This window comes from Xyrauchen texanus, chromosome 30 (genome assembly GCF_025860055.1).
Source record: "Xyrauchen texanus isolate HMW12.3.18 chromosome 30, RBS_HiC_50CHRs, whole genome shotgun sequence".
Taxonomy (NCBI): domain Eukaryota; kingdom Metazoa; phylum Chordata; class Actinopteri; order Cypriniformes; family Catostomidae; genus Xyrauchen; species Xyrauchen texanus.
In genome coordinates this window covers 39,514,040-39,531,559 of record NC_068305.1, presented here as the reverse complement: position 1 = coordinate 39,531,559, position 17,520 = coordinate 39,514,040, and the positions used below count along the sequence as shown (strand labels likewise).

The 17,520-nt window shown below is 34.8% G+C and overlaps 1 protein-coding gene across 1 annotated transcript in view; it reads right to left on the bottom strand.

The window, feature by feature from the left end:
• The window catches only part of fut8b (fucosyltransferase 8b (alpha (1,6) fucosyltransferase)), a 41,121-nt gene extending 24,560 nt beyond the window's left edge, over positions 1-16,561 (bottom strand). The window contains exons 1-3 of the mRNA XM_052098537.1: positions 16,359-16,561; positions 8,103-8,218; positions 1,038-1,203 (exon numbers count right to left, since the gene is read on the bottom strand). Coding sequence (XP_051954497.1) covers positions 1,038-1,203; positions 8,103-8,218; positions 16,359-16,561 — 485 coding nt within the window. The remainder of the gene's footprint in view (positions 1-1,037; positions 1,204-8,102; positions 8,219-16,358) is intronic.
• Positions 16,562-17,520: the final 959 nt, after the last annotated feature.

Below are 17,520 nucleotides of genomic sequence, written 5' to 3'. Positions count from 1 at the left end.
CATGCAATTTTTTTTTTTTATGAAAAACATTTATCAACACTTATTTAAATTAAATAAAAACGCTAAAGTTATGCATTTCTTTTGTGATTTTAAGTAAAACAAGAAAGTCTTACACATCTGGGATGACAGGAGTAAATGATGCGAGAATACACATTTTTGGGTGAATTGTCACTTTATAGGAATATTCCGGGCTCAATACAAGCCAAGCACAATCAGCAGCATTACCATAAACCTTAAAATGATTTTACAGCTCAAATAATACACACGTTTTAACAGAAGAATCATTGAAAGTCCTTTTATAGGATTATAAGCTTCACATTTCTGCCTTTAAACCCTTCAAAAAATGGCCCCATTCACTTCCATTGTAAGTGCCTCACTGTAACCTCCATTTATGATTTTTTTTTCCTAAAGAAAAGGAGGTCAAATGGGTCTGTTGATAGAGCTGAACCTGTAACTAATTGTATTTAATGAACAAAAAATAAATAAGTCCAAAATGACTGGAACAGTGCATGAGGGTTAAAGGAATATTCTGGTTCCGAAACTCGGACTGGAAAATGGTCAGTTTAGTGTTACGAAATCAACCTCAGGCAAGTCAGATGGGCATCATGTCATGCGTCACCTGATAATAGCGTTAACAGAATTCAATTTTATTTATTTTTTACACTTCTTGCCTATTTGTATAGCTTTTGCCTTATGTGGAAGACAAATGTGGGGTTACAGGAAAGAAAAGAAAATCACTGCGGGCATAGAGTAGGCAAACATGGACTAAAATTCAGCATTAGCAGAATGAAAAATAAAAACAGTCCCGTGCAGACCTGTAAATTGAGCTAAACTTGCACCATTCCTTTAAGTTGCCATAGAGCCTTCCTTGTCATTTTTGGAGCTCAACGGTCCCATTAACCACCAACTTCGGTTGTACGGAAAAGAGCAACTTGGAAATACATTCTGCTAAACATCTCCTTGGGTTTGGAATGACATGACATGGAAACCTTGAGCTCTGAAAGAGCAACCAGTGAGCAACAGTTAATGTGACTGACCTCTGTTGATGTCCCAGGTCCTGAAGCAGCATGTCAGTTTGTTTTTGTCGTTCGGTCGGGTTTACATGACTCAGCTTCTGTATCTCACTGCGAATAAAATACCACAATTCTCTCACTCCATTCTCCACCTTTCTCCTGAGTTCTTCCTGGTCTCGACCCGGACCCACTGAGAAACAGAGATTGAGAAATTCAATGGTCACCCTTTCGCTAGATAACAGTCAAGTGAACTCAGGTTAATATTTGGTCTCTATGGGTGAGGTGTAGTGATATACACAGGTAAGGTTTTGTGACAAATTATAATAAAAAAACATAAATTTGGATTGTCTATTTATTCCCCTATAGGTAGAATACTTTTGTTTTTTAACCAATCAGACATATTTTTCTGTGGTTTAATACTGTCAAAACAATTAACAGCCATCAAAACTGATATATATATTCCTGTCTATTACTTCCCTAAGACTAGGTAGTAATTAGCATGTTTTCTCAACTGTGTTTTGACTCTATTATATATATATATATATATATATATATATATATATATATATATATATATACACACACACACACATATATATATATACACATACATATTCATACCACAGTTAGTTCCAGTCCTCGAATCTGATTGGACGAGAGACGTTCCATGAGCACTGATGGTCTGACACCATCAGCACTCGGACGCTTCACTGTGTGTGTATCACTCGCTTGTGTTCGTGCTGTTCTAAACTAAAGTGTATCTGTTAGGAGTTACTGTCTTTATTTTTGAAATGACATATGTTAGCCAGCAGGTGGTGGCAAAAGATTATATTTGTGTGTAATATGAGGCAGATGGTGGCGTGAACTGAATCCGTCATTGTTTACTTAGAACAGCGCTCCGTGATCGCTCGTATGACTAATACATTACCAAAACTAGGAAATAGCTTTAAACAGCTTTAAACTGACAACTTCAGGATTAAGGCGCATCACAGCTAACAGACACAACAGACTGATTTATTACAGAACTCAAGGTGCTTATCTTTTATCAGAGTTTCCACATTGGATACATACTGTTTAAAATGCTGGAGGACATCACTGTTTCTATAGTGAATGACTCTTGCACACCGGCTACAGTGAAATAGGGAGGAATACCCCCTCTTGGACGTCTATTTTCCACTGAGAAATCTGATCTTCAGAAAGCTGACAGCATCTCTGATTGGCTGTGGCAACAGGTGATCGCACATGCTCCATCTCTCTCTCTCTCTCTCTCTCTCTCTTTCACTCACACACACACACACACACACACACACACACATCCAGCTGTCTATCCTTGTTTATCCAATAACTTGTTAGAAACAGCACAAGCCGTGATACTATTTCTGAAGTGAACTTTTTGAATTACTAATGGAGGTTTGGACACATCATTTGTTTTGAACCAACAACGGCAGATTCTGATCGGTCGTGTAAGAAAGTAGTTTCATGCACAAATGCATTTGTATGACTGTACTCGGTTTTTCCAAATTTTTTTTAAATGGACTTATTCATTGAACTGTTGTATATAAGCAATATCACACTCACAATCGTGCTATATGGCCCTATATCAGCACTGCTGTTACCTACGGCACTCCTGCATTCGTGCAGCAGTGCTGATGTCGGGCCATATAGCACGATTCCGTGTGTTATATTACATATATATATATATATATATATATATATATATATATATATATATATATATATATATATATACACACATACACACACATCAGTAATTTATATATTAAATTATATTTTCACAGTTCAATTTTATAGCTAATTTCCATAAAATGTAATTAAATACCTTTAAAAGAAATTAAACTGATAAAAAAAAAATGTACATATTTTTTTTTAATTCAGAAATATTTTATTAATCAATTATATCAATATTATATTTGCTTAAAACTATATTTTAATCAATACTTAATACAATGATTAAATTAAGAGTATTCCAGCAAATTAAGTGTTTTTCCGCCATGGTCAGTAAAATCCAAATTAATTATCTAGTATAGTGAAATAAAATAATAATAACAATAATAAAAAGGGAAATAGCCAATATCTTATGTATATGAACAAATACAGTGAACACAACATATTTTTCATGATATGTAGACAAATTAAATGTATTATAACAACTAAACGTACAAAGATTAAATTCATTTATTTAAATAAAAATAAAAAATGATATATATTCTTGTTGCACTCTAATCAGTCTTGGATATTTCTATTCTGATGCTAGTAAAACTGTACTTCAGCACTTTTCGTACCGCGGTCTCATTAAGATGAATCGCTAATGATCCTCTTTTGTAAGACGCTTTGGATAAAAGCTTCTGCTAAATGATTAAATGTAAAATTAATTTAATTTTTAATTAATCAATTTTAATTACAGTTACATTTCTACATCTGGTTTGCAAACTCAAATTCAGGGCTTTCATTGGCATTCTCAGTTCAATTCTAAATGGTGTACAACCGTGCTTATTTCTTTACGTGTGCAATCATGGGTAGAGAATGGGGTCAAGGTCGGTTAAATTTCCTTGCAGCAGGATCTGCCAAAAATAACAAGCAGCGTCATTCCACCCCTGGCCAGAGGTGCAGAGGACACAGAAACATCCTTATGAAGTCTCTCTCTCCTCATGATGCATCACATATGCTCAAAAATCTATAAAAAGAGATATGCATATCGCTCCGTCTCATACAGGTCAGCTCTGATAAGAGGACGGATCAGAGGACAAACCAGGTCGGTTTAAAAACCTAGTGTGCGCCCTACATAGAGAGAATTTTAAGGCATCGCTGGTGCCCTTCCTAAGTGAAAGCCGTTCCATAAGATAGTCAACTTAATTATGATAACTTTTAAAACAGATTGTTCTGACTCTACTGTAAGGGGCTGTTCAACAGGACACAGGAAACAGGACAGTCTTTTTGTGTCCGTCTACACTTGATTTTATATTTAAACTTGCACTAGACAGACTTTGACTGTTGTGACTGCTTAGACACTGAAAGAACTTTAACTTGAACTTGACTTGAGACACCTGTGATCCATTTGCTGCACTTACCTTCATTTTAATGCAAGAATGTGTACTGTGTAGCATCCACAGACTGAATAATGACTATTGCTGCAACTAACGATTATTTTGATAATTGATTAATCTAACGATTATTAGAACGAGTATTCGACTATTCAACGATTAATCGTTAGCTCTTAACTGATTATTCCGCTTGTGCCCCTACTAAGATTGTATTAAACGTGCTTATTAACAATAAAGAGGACAAAATAATCTTTATACAAATACTTCTAATTGACATTCACTGAAAGTTTAATTCAGTAAAGAAATTCACTGCAAAAAATAGTAAGTGTTTTTGTCTTGTTTTCCATTTAAAATGGCCTAAAAATCTTTAAAAGCAGCATATAAGATATTTAGACTAGCATTAAGAGAATGTATCTTAAATATACAGCAAGTGTATTTTATATATAGACAAAATATACTTATATTCAAGATCTATTCTCTAAAAGCAAGCCTAAATATCTTATATGCTGCTTCTCAAGTGAATGCATCTTTTTTAAAGGATTTTAAAATATTTGTATTTTTAATATTATATTCAACATTCTCAGATAACACTTTGCTCTTCTGCAGTATAGCGGTTAAAGTAAATGTACATTGTTTTAAAGGAGTTTTAGATATTTATAGTGGAAAACAAGCCAAAATAAAAACAAAATGTATTTTGTTGCTGTGTATAATGGGGGTGAAGACCAATCCATCTTTAACTGACAAAAAACAAACTCTCTAGTATTAATAAAGCTGCGTATTGACAATTTTCTTCACGATAAGAAATGCACGGTGACATATATTATGATTCAATAAGTTGCAAGCAATCACATTATAATCTAGCTGCATTAAGCATGCTTGCTCGATGGAGGAGCATCCCGTGACAGAGTGTGCATCTGCCGGTGCAGTTTCTGTCTCTCCCCCTTGATGATGATCGGGTGAATGGTCAGGACATTCACACAACTCATAGAAGAGGCACTGACCGCACAGAAAAATGAAAGTTTCAAAGTTTGTAATTAATTACATGATTTGCTTCCATATTATTTTAACTTTAATAAAGCTATAACGCATTAAAGATGTAACGCATTAAAGATGCAACGCATTAAACATAACTGCATTAAAGATGTAACGCATTAAAGATGCAACGCATTAAATATAACTGCATTAAAGATGCAACGCATTAAAAATAACTGCATTAAAGATGCAACGCATTAAATATAACTGCTTTAAAGATGCAACGCATTAAAGATGCAACGCATTAAATATAACTGCATTAAAGATGCAACGCATTAAATATAACTGCATTAAAGATGTAACGCATTAAAGATGCAACGCATTAAATATAACCGCATTAAAGATGCAACGCATTAAATATAACCGCATTAAAGATGTAACGCATTAAATATAACTGCATTAAAGATGTAACGCATTAAAGATGCAACGCATTAAATATAACCGCATTAAAGATGCAACGCATTAAATATAACTGCATTAAAGATGCCATGCATTAAATATAACCGCATTAAATGATGTAATGCACTAAATATAACTGCATTAAAGATGTAACGCACTAAATATAACCGCATTAAAGATGTAATGCACTAAATATAACTGCATTAAAGATGTAATGCACTAAATATAACTGCATTAAAGATGCAACGCATAAAAAATAACCGCATTAAAGATGTAACGCACTAAATATAACCGCATTAAAGATGTAATGCACTAAATATGACTGCATTAAAGATGCAACGCATAAAATATACCGCATTAAAGATGTAGCGCACTAAATATAACCGCATTAAAGATGTAAAACACTAAATATAACCGCATTAAAGATGCAACGCATTAAAAATAACTGCATTAAAGATGCGGCTAAAGATGCAACGCATTAAATATAACTGCATTAAAGATGTAACATTAAATATAACCGCATTAAAGATGTAACGCACAAAATATAACCGCATTAAAGATGCAACGCATAAAAAATAACCGCATTAAAGATGCAACGCATTAAAAATAACTGCATTAAAGATGCGACGCATAAAAAATAACCGCACTAAAGATGTAACGCACTAAATATAACCGCATTAAAGATGTAATGCACTAAATATAACTGCATTAAAGATGCAACGCATAAAAAATAACCGCATTAAAGATGTAACGCACTAAATATAACCGCATTAAAGATGTAATGCACTAAATATAACTGCATTAAAGATGCAACGCATAAAATATACCACATTAAAGATGTAGCGCACTAAATATAACCGCATTAAAGATGTAATGCACTAAATATAACCGCATTAAAGATGCAACGCATTAAAAATAACTGCATTAAAGATGCGGCTAAAGATGCAACGCATTAAATATAACTGCATTAAAGATGTAACATTAAATATAACCGCATTAAAGATGCAACGCATAAAAAATAACCGCATTAAAGATGCAACGCATTAAAAATAACTGCATTAAAGATGCGACGCATAAAATATAACCGCATTAAAGATGTAACGCACTAAATATAACCGCATTAAAGATGTAATGCACTAAATATAACTGCATTAAAGATGCAACGCATAAAAAATAACCGCATTAAAGATGTAACGCACTAAATATAACCGCATTAAAGATGTAATGCACTAAATATAACTGCATTAAAGATGCAACGCATAAAATATACCGCATTAAAGATGTAGCACACTAAATATAACCGCATTAAAGATGTAACGCACTAAATATAACCGCATTAAAGATGCAACGCATTAAAAATAACTGCATTAAAGATGCGGCTAAAGATGCAACGCATTAAATATAACTGCATTAAAGATGTAACATTAAATATAACCGCATTAAAGATGTAACGCACAAAATATAACCGCATTAAAGATGCAACGCATAAAAAATAACCACATTAAAGATGCAACGCATTAAAAATAACTGCATTAAAGATGCGACGCATAAAAAATAACCGCATTAAAGATGTAACGCACTAAATATAACCGCATTAAAGATGTAATGCACTAAATATAACTGCATTAAAGATGCAACGCATAAAAAAAACGCATTAAAGATGTAACGCACTAAATATAACCGCATTAAAGATGTAATGCACTAAATATAACTGCATTAAAGATGCAACGCATAAAATATACCGCATTAAAGATGTAGCGCACTAAATATAACCGCATTAAAGATGTAACGCACTAAATATAACCGCATTAAAGATGCAACGCATTAAAAATAACTGCATTAAAGATGCAGCTAAAGATGCAACGCATTAAATATAACTGCATTAAAGATGTAACATTAAATATAACCGCATTAAAGATGCAACGCATAAAAAATAACCGCATTAAAGATGCAACGCATTAAAAATAACTGCATTAAAGATGCAACGCATTAAAAATAACTGCATTAAAGATGTGGCTAAATATGCAACGCATTAAAAATAACTGCATTAAAGATGCAGCTAAAGATGCAACGCATTAAATATAACTGCATTAAAGATGTAATCTTTTTTGATATTTTTGTATAATTCCCCTCATACTTTGTGATCTACATCACCTGAAGCTGTTTGGAAAGTTTAGAGTGTGTCTGGACTGTGATCGGTGTAATTCTTCCTCTCCTCAGTCAGCCGAGAACTGCAGTGCTAGAGTTTAATGTGATCTCATGTTACATTAAATGACAGCAAACGACTATTCGAAAACAAAAATTAAAAACTGGTAGAAATATTATTAAATAAATATCTCTTTATTTAGATGATCATATTTTTAAACATGTTATAATTAGTATTTTTATAATGGATTTTTATAGTTTAATATTGAAAGTTTGTGTCAAGGCTAAAATAGTCAAATATGTACATAAAAGGCATTCGAAAAGTACCAAAAATTATAATAATTTTAATAAGAACTGCATATAATAAAAAGAAAACAAAAGTTGAAATCTGTTCATTTTTATATATAAAATTTGTATATACATAAATAAAACAGCAGCTCCCTTTTCTCACCTTCTGCAGACAATCTTTGGAAACTGTGGATCTTCTGTATGGCTCGGCTCAGCTGTTCCTCAAGTGATCGCAGTCTTCCTGATGATATAGGTCCATCCGAGTGGCCTTCTGGAATCCTGCACAACACAACAAAACACACGATACACACATGGTTTGTCAACCGAATTAATCTGTAGATTACAGGTGCGGTCTGCCACATATCAGTGTTACTGTAAGTGTGGTGAAATATCACACCTGTCTTTATGACAGCACTGTGTAAACAGCAAACCAAAACGTGACCGCGGTACATGATCAGATTCTACGTTTACCCAACCAGAAGTCTTTTAAGGTGCTCTCAGGCTGGCAGTCATTTTACGTGTTCACAGGGACCATGAGAAGCTGTGAGTGTTGTTCTTAAAGAAGATTAGTCGAGCGAGAACACAATTTGTCTACTGGTGATGTTGACAACTTTTACAGCACCTTAATGAGTTTGCAAACAGCAGAACTGCCCGTCTTCTTACTGCATCTGTAAAGAGAGCAATCACACCACCAGCGCTGCGTAAATAAACACAGAGAGAGACGCTGAAAACTACAGGCTCCAAATGTTGATTCACTGGAGTCCGATTATGAATTGGCTATGAATAAAATAATCATAATTATCGGCTGTGACTTTCAATATGACGACATTTTGTGCATGTAAATTTGAGGCCTTAATTGTTTATTACAGCTTGAATTATGTGTTTGTTTCTTTTCAGACAATTTAGATGAAATCACCCCTTCCATAATGAAAAACACATAATGAGCATTTGGGAAACTCTGATCATCATTTCAGTTTATAACTGAATGTTTCCTGAATATTACTATTTGTATTCATGGAAGTAAACTTGACAATATTGTTCGAACTGTACAGAGATGATCGCTTATTTATATTACATATTAATATGGTAATAATACATTAATATTAATACAGCTACCACATGCATATGCATTAGGGTATATGTGCAAAAACCCAGATAAATCAATCGAGCATTAGGAAACCCATCCAAAATTATATGGGGGTTTACTTTTTAAAATGCACACAATTCTGTCATTTACTCACACTAGGTGATGCTAACATGTTTTTAGGCATTGCTAATATTTTAGCATGTAGCTATTCATTGCTAGCATGTTGTTAGGCATTGCTAACATATTTTAGTATGTAGCTAGGCATTGCTAGCATGTTGATAGGCATTGCTAGCATGTTTTAGCATGCAACTAGGTGATGCTAGCATGTTTTTGGATATTGCTAACATGTTTTAACAAGTAGTTATATGATGATAACATGTTTAGGCATTTTAACATGTTTTAACATGTAGCTAGGCATTGCTAGCATGTTGTTTGGCATTGTTAACATGTTTTAACATGTAGCTAGATGATGCTAGCATGTTGTTAGGCATTGCTAATATGTAGCTAGATGATGCTAGCATGTTGTTAGGCATTGCTAACATGTTTTAACATGTAGCTAGGAATTGTTAACATGTTGTTAGGCATTGTTAGCATGTAGCTAGGCATTGCTAACATATTTTAGCATGTAGCTAGGCATTGCTAGCATGTTGTTAGGCATTGCTAACATGTTTTAGAATGTAGCTAGTTTATGTTAGCATGCTGTTAGGCAGGTGATACTTGCATGCTGTTAGGCATTGCTAACATGTTTCAACATGTAGCTAGGTGAGGTTAGCATGTTGTTAGACAGGTTATACTAACATGTTGTTAGGCATTGCTAACATGTTTTAGCATATAGCTAGGGGATGCTAGCATGTTTTAGGCATTGTTAACATGTTTTATCATGTAGCTAGGCATTGCTAACATGTAGCTAGGCATTGCTATATTGTTGTTAGGCATTGTTAACATGTTTTTATTATGTAGCTAGGTAACGAGAAAGCTAGAGAGAGAGAGAGATTGTTTGGTGTGGTGGAAATTATGCCATTTTAAAAAAGAAATATAATATCACAATACATTTTGAAATGTTTTTGCTCATTTCATTCTTTTTTTAGATGTCTATAATTTTAAACATTTAATAATTGCCATTTTATAATGGATTTTCAAAGTTTAAAATTGAAAGTCTGGATCTGGGTCAAGGCTAAGAAAGAAACAATCTTTACATAAAAGGCAGTAAAAATTTTAATCTGTGTGTTTCAAATCAAAATGAACCACTGAGACATGAAAGTGTCAACAACCTTATATTGCGTTGTTGCTATATTTTGTGATCTCATTAGTATTTGTAGGTACTTCAATTGTACAAGTACCTTTTTAAATTATAATTGACTGTTTTTTTTATCAAATACTAAAACGAAAGAAATATGAACACATGGACAGCTTCTAAAATGTTAAACCTTTAATAAATGTACAACTTTAGAGACTCTTTTTGATAGCGAGACAATATGGACACATTCGACTGTCAATATCAGGCACATGTGCGGACCAACACAAGGTGTACGTTGTGAAGGGTGCTACGGTTCCAGTCTGGTACCAAAGATACTTAAATAAACTTCAAAGAGCACAGATGGTTCAGTTTTTTTAGCCACAAATATATCAGCAAATGAGAAGTGCCTGAGGACTATAGAAATAAAGCATAAATGAAACGTCATGAAAGCGCTGAAACGCCTGGCTCAGTCCCATCTAACGAGAGCATGACACGAGCATCAGAGACGCAGAACTTCAGAAGTACCGACGGAGAGAAATGCAGCCTGATACACGCGGGAACGGCGGCCAAATGACGTTACACAACGAACGAATTACACAAGTCACATGATTAGTCAAGAGGAGATGGAGAGTGAAGATCACATATATATCAATATTATTCGCTTACACTTTCTTTCTCTCCTCCGCTAAAAAAACAAACAGCTTGTTTGCTGGTCTCAACTGGTCTCCGAGCATGGTCGATTGGCTGGTATTTGAGGGTTTGGGGCACTTTTAAGTTGCCCTGTCAGCTAAATGATTAAAGATCACCTTGGATCACCAGCCAAGACCAGCAAACCAGCTAAGGATGGTTTATAGGAGTCCGGGATGCATTGCGAGTAGATCTGGTTCATGTTATCTGCCAAAACATCAACAGTACCAGTTAAGAGCTGATCCCATATCAGCTCAGAAATTCCATATAGGTGCATTCCTACTGGTTTATTAGTTTCTATTTTTGATCATGATTCATTTTTGACTCGGCTCCAAGCAAAGTTTGCTTTGGTATGCGTGCACTCTATATTTTATATATATATATATTTGCATTATCTTGTGGTTTAAAGAGCAATTTTGATTCTAGTTCAGTTCCAAAACGTGGTGAGCTTTTTATCGTCAACTGCCTACATAGACATCCTGACTGAAATGGACTTCTAGTGACTGGCTTTATAGCACCCTACATAGGCAGCAACTCATTGTTGGTTCATTGAGTTGTTACAACGTCAATAAACCAATCAAAACAACAAGGCAAATCACTATCATGCACTAGTAGAGGAGAGGAGTGCTATTACTTTCCAAACAATCAGATTGACATTTTTGGCGGAACCACCCCACCCCACCCCCCACCCCTCACAGACTTATATTGAAGGAGGAAACAGAGCCATAACGAGAGATCAGAATATCATACAGACTCGAAGGTAGGGCTGCACGGTTATGATGAAAATAATAATTGTTGACTATATCGTTCATTAATCTGGTAATCAGAAGGTTGCTGGTTCGATCCCCACAGCCACCACCATTGTGTCCTTGAGCAAGGCACTTAACTCCAGGTTGCTCCGGGGGGATTGTCCCTGTAATAAGGGCTCTGTAAGTCAGTTTGGATAAAAGCGTCTGCCAAATGCATAAATGTAAATATCCCTTGATATTTAATTGCAATTCTTAATTTTGATTTGGAACGGAATGCCAGAATTGACATTTTCATGATCAGACAATTGCAGCAGGCATAATTAGGATCTTCGTTAAGTCTGGAACTTGAGGGGTCAATGACGTTACACTAATTTTTATTTTCATATTTATTTATTTTTATCTGATTATTAAAAAAAAAATTCACTTTACACAAAACAATGACATGAACCTCTTCTATGTTGAACATACTTTCAATTACTGATTTTAAAGTCATTTTGATATTTTTTATAGGGCTTAAAGTAAAAAATGTCATGTGGTGAAACTGTCCAGACACATTAAAAATAAGAATAATCAACGTCTCATTAAAAGCTGATATTCTTGCAAAGACAAATGTTGGCATAAGTAGTGCAGAAGAATCTTTTATTATTATTTCTATAAAAAACATAGCAGTGAAAAACTGTTAAAAAGCAGTGAAAACTTTTAAAATTATGATTAATGTTTGATAAACTGTTGTGCTCCAAATCAAAGTCAGGTGATGTCAACAACAAGCAGGTTAGCCACTTTGTTGTCATGCGGAAAAACAAACAAACAAACAAACAACAACACATTTTTTAAATGTCGAATGGAGTAATTAAGAGACATTTCTGAGTAAAGAATATCACGTTATGATATTTGTAAAAAAAAAAAAAATATCCTTTGAAAAAATAGGCTTGAAATATTATTATTATTATATATTTTTTTTTTAATTAATAAAATGTTTTTAACATTCTCATGTATTCGAAGTTCAAGGAATGTATTTTAATCATTTTTACACCACATGACTTTTTTTTTTGTAGAAAATATTTTTTTTTGGTTCAAAAAAAAATAAATACTGTATATGAAAATCAACATTGACACAAATATTATATTTCTACGAATTTGACATGAGTTTTCGTCTACATTTTTAAATATTTCTCATTTTTATCACAACTGGGGCCAATAAGCAACTACATGGCAATGCGTTGATTTATTTACGCTTTTTGTGTATGTGCTTGACAATGTCAAGAATGTTTTAACTTTCGACACCATTCAGCAGTATGAGAGATTATTTTTAGTGCTCGCTGGTGATCGTGTATATATTGACAAAGCACGCAGATCTTCACCCAGACTGAGGGTGTAGTCACTGTGCCTCTCCGAGACACATAAACGCCATGTGTGGAGAAACCTTTATAATAACGCACAGCAGTACACATGGGCAAATGTCTTGGACTATTCCATTTCTCTTCATTTCATTGCTTTGAGCATCAATTCCAATGTTAATGTATCCGTACAGTAGATTTTTCTCATCTTTTTATGATGATATATGGCATATGCATATACAAAGATCTGCCTTCTGGCATTCTAACAGTCATCTTCTCTTGAAGATGCTCGATTTATGGAAATGTTGTTATTTTTGGTAGAAAAAGAGGTCTTATAACACTTGTTTCGCATCATTGCACCAGCGTTTGGGCATTCAATTAACTAGAATTTATATATTCTGAAAAAGCCGTACTTGCATGTGCAAAACTCCCTGCCACAGTGCTAGGGTGTTCTGGGCCTGCCGGTTTGGTAATCCAAAGTATTTAGATTACGTTAATGACCTTGAGTAATCTAACAGAATGTATGTTACAAATGACATTTTACAGCATGTATATTCTGTAATCTGTAGTGGATTACATTTCAAAAGTAACCTTAGAAAATACTACTAAATACAACCATTTGTATTCAATACACCTCTAGTTCCACCAAGGACACTGCTGGATCTATTAGAGATCTAGAGATTTATATTGTGGACCTACGGGTTTGGGAGATCAAGACCCAATTAAGGATCTCAAAGACAAAAAGAGCAGCTTCGGCAGATCGGTGTGCAATTAAAGCACAGAAGATACTGATCAGATCAAGATCTGAAATATACATCACTCCTTTAAGCTTGACAAAGACAAATGACCAAAGTAGCTTTATTCTCTGTTTACGGTCAATAGATTGGTCAAGAGTTCTCTGAAATCAATAGAGCTGTTTATATGAGGTACAAGTGAAGCTCAAATCAACAGTATCTGTGGCATTATTTTACCAGAAAAAAATGAATTGATAGTCTCTTCTTTTAAAAACCAAAAAACAAAAAGACAAAATCTGGGTTCCAGTGAGGCACTTGCAATGGAAGTCAACGGGGTCAATCTGTAAACATTAAAATACTGTTTCAAAAGTATAGCCACAAGATATAAACAGTAAGCGTGTAAACATGACTTTAGTGTGATAAAATCATGCACCGTTTCTGTGTAAAGTAGGGCTGTCAATTTAACGCGTTAATTCAGTGTGATTAATTTTATTAAAAATAACACGTTAAAATAATGAATGCAATTAATCAAAATACCCCCGGATTGTTTCACCACTCTTTGTCTCTCTCCACTGGCTGCCGGTTCATGCACGTACTAAATTCAAGGCCCTGATGCTGGCATACAAAACAGTCACTGGTTCTGCTCCAGCATACCTAAAAACATTTATGCAGAGCTACGTTCCCACCAGAAGCCTGCGGTCGGCTAAGGAACGTCGCATTGTCATACCAAAACAAAGAGGCACCAAAACACTTTCCCGGACTTTCAGTTTCATCATACCACGTTGGTGGAATGAACTTCCCAACTCAATCTGGGAAGCTGACTCACTGTCTGTCTTAAAAAAATGGCTAAAAACACCTTTTCCATGAGTACTTAACCAGTCACAAAAAAAAAAAAAAAATCTTGTTGCACTTAAATCTGTTTTGTATACTATTCTGATGATAGTGAAACTTCGTAGTATGGCACTTTTCGTACCACTGTCTCCTTAAGATGATTCGCTTATGTTTTCCTCTTTTGTAAGTCGCTTTGGATAAAAGCGTTTGCCAAATGAATAAATGTAAATTGTAATAAGGAAGATTCCTGAGAAATGCAAGCTTGTAGTACCACCTGTTTAATCCAGAGGGCAGTAAGTGAAACTTCAGCTGTGTGAGCAACACACAGTTTATACAGTGAACAAAACAAACATGTGTTACATTCTTAAGGTCAAAACACTTGATGGAGTGCAAATCCGATCTAAGTCATCTCAAGATGTGTTCTAAGTATTAAACTATATTTAACTTGATACAGTGATCTAAAAATGTATGTTTATGACACAACATACCCGAGAAGCTACACAAGCACGACTGACACAGGTGTACATTGACGGGTCCTTAAACAAGCCCTCATAATGAATCTTGAACTGATTGACAAATTCACTTGTGAAATGGATTGCTGTGTGAACTGAATGCCAATGATTGACTTATGATCAATAATAGCATGTAGCTAGGTGATGCTAGCATGTTTTTAGGCATTGCTAACATGTTTTAGCATCTAGTTAGGTGATGCTAGCATGTTTTAACCTGTAGCTAGGCATTGCTAGCATGTTGTTAGGCATTCTCAAGATCTCAAGATTTGTTCTAAGTATTAAACAACATTTTTAAGTCACTGTATCAAGTTAAATATAATGTTTATGACGCAACGCACCCGAGACTCTACACAAGCACGTCTGACACAGGTGTTCATTGACGGGACCTTAAACAAGCCCTCATAATAAATCTTCAACTGATTGACAGATTCACTCGTGTAATGGATTGCTGTGAACTGTGTGCCAATGATTGACTTATGATCAATAATATGGTAGTAAACAATACATTGTATTCTAAAACCGCTTTCTATATTGTCTTATCAATGATGAACTCTTCTGCTACAAGAATGTAATGCATTTTAATTATCTGAATATTTTTTATTTTATATATCTTTTTTTATATTTAAAGATAACTATGTATAATTATTTCATCATTATATATTGAATTATTGTTATGTGAGGGGCTTTCTCAGCAAATATTTGTAAATGCGATTAATTAATCTGATTAAAATTTTTAATCGATTGACAGCCCTAGTGTAAAGTTATATCCAATTTTAAAACGTTTTTGCCATGACAACATAAAGGTAAAACACTAAAAACCCTAAAACTACAGTAAAAATAACAATACAAAAAAAAAATTATGAAACGTCGTTCCTGGAAGAGCCACTATTGATGAACTTCATGTCATTATGAGCTCTTCTGTCATTTTTAGTGATTAACAATATCTTTAAAAGTAAAAAGCAGATTTTTACAGTTTCAGAAAGTTAATATCAAATTTATGACTTTAGTTTTTTTACTGTAAATTTAACAGAATTGTCATTTTTTTTACAGTGCCATCGAAGTCATGTATATTACAACAGTTTTAAACTGTAAAAATTACAGGTTGCTCTGTAAAGTGCTTTACATTTTTACTGTATTTTTACATAATTATTCTGGCAACCACAGCTGCAACAGGGTTTTTTTTTACAGTGTAAAACATTCCTTTAATTTTCTCCCTAAACCACGGCGACCACGTCAAGCGGTTACCGTAGCGACTGGGCCATCCGGCGAAGATCTTCATTCTGCTGTTTGAGTCTCTCCAGCTTGGTGAGGATCTTCGCCAGCTCACGGCTCGAGCGTGGCGCATGTTCGCTGTCCTTAACCAGGTGACCTCCAATATAAAAAAGCAACGTCCCCCAGGCCAGCAGAATGAGCGCGATCCAGCGCCACGAGCCCACCCACGGACGCATACTGCCGCCAAACTTCTGTCACCACAGATGGAGGTTCGGCATGTTGGATCAGCCAATCAGGGGGCAGTATGGGAGGATGGGCGTCCTTACGTGGAAGACGGAAAGTCTTGGTTGCCTCTACATTGGTAGGTCAACACATCATGGTGACCGTCAAGACGGTAGATCCTCCATTTTGTTTCTTTTATATGAAGAATTGATGATCGCAGCGCTTCTGGCTTTGTCGGTCTCACTGGCGTCTCATTACTGAGGTTGGGTTCTCTGAATGCATTACTATCCTGTGGAAAAAAGAGAGAGAGAGAGAGAGAGAGAGAGATGTTAGCAAACAGTTGTTCTCAACAAAAGGGCCGCAAACGAAAAATGGGTTAGGGTTCGAGATAGGGTTAGCAGGTCACTGACAGCAATGGAAACCAATTATAATAATGCAAATAAAATAAATAAAATACAAGCAGCATAGTAGATTTTAAGGGTCGAAAATATAAAGACTTCTAAAAGGGAGAAAACACTTTGCATACATTTTTGTAGCGGACATCTTAAGGCCGTGTGTCCAATATAAATCTATAGTATTTCACGAAAATATGTGATTGTGCAAAATGATATTACATGGCTCATGGCACATAATGCCGCAATTCAGAGATGTCCAATGTGTGGCAATGAAATAGTGTTACATATTCTTGCAAACAGATGAGGTTAAAGCTAGTGCTCCATCGAGTTTTAAGTAACACGATTGACCTCCCTACCTAACCCTAGATAACCGAACCGTAACCGTACCTAACCTTAACCCTAACTGATAGAGTCAGAAAGGCAAACACAATAGCAGAAGCAACCACTTCATTTTGTGGTGTTTCTTTGACACTTTCAGCTCAAATGTCGACTCACTTCACTCATTGTTGGGTGAGCTGATTTTTGGGCCTTATAATGGTCATTTCAGTGTTTGACAAAAAGTGTGCCAAAGATGATGA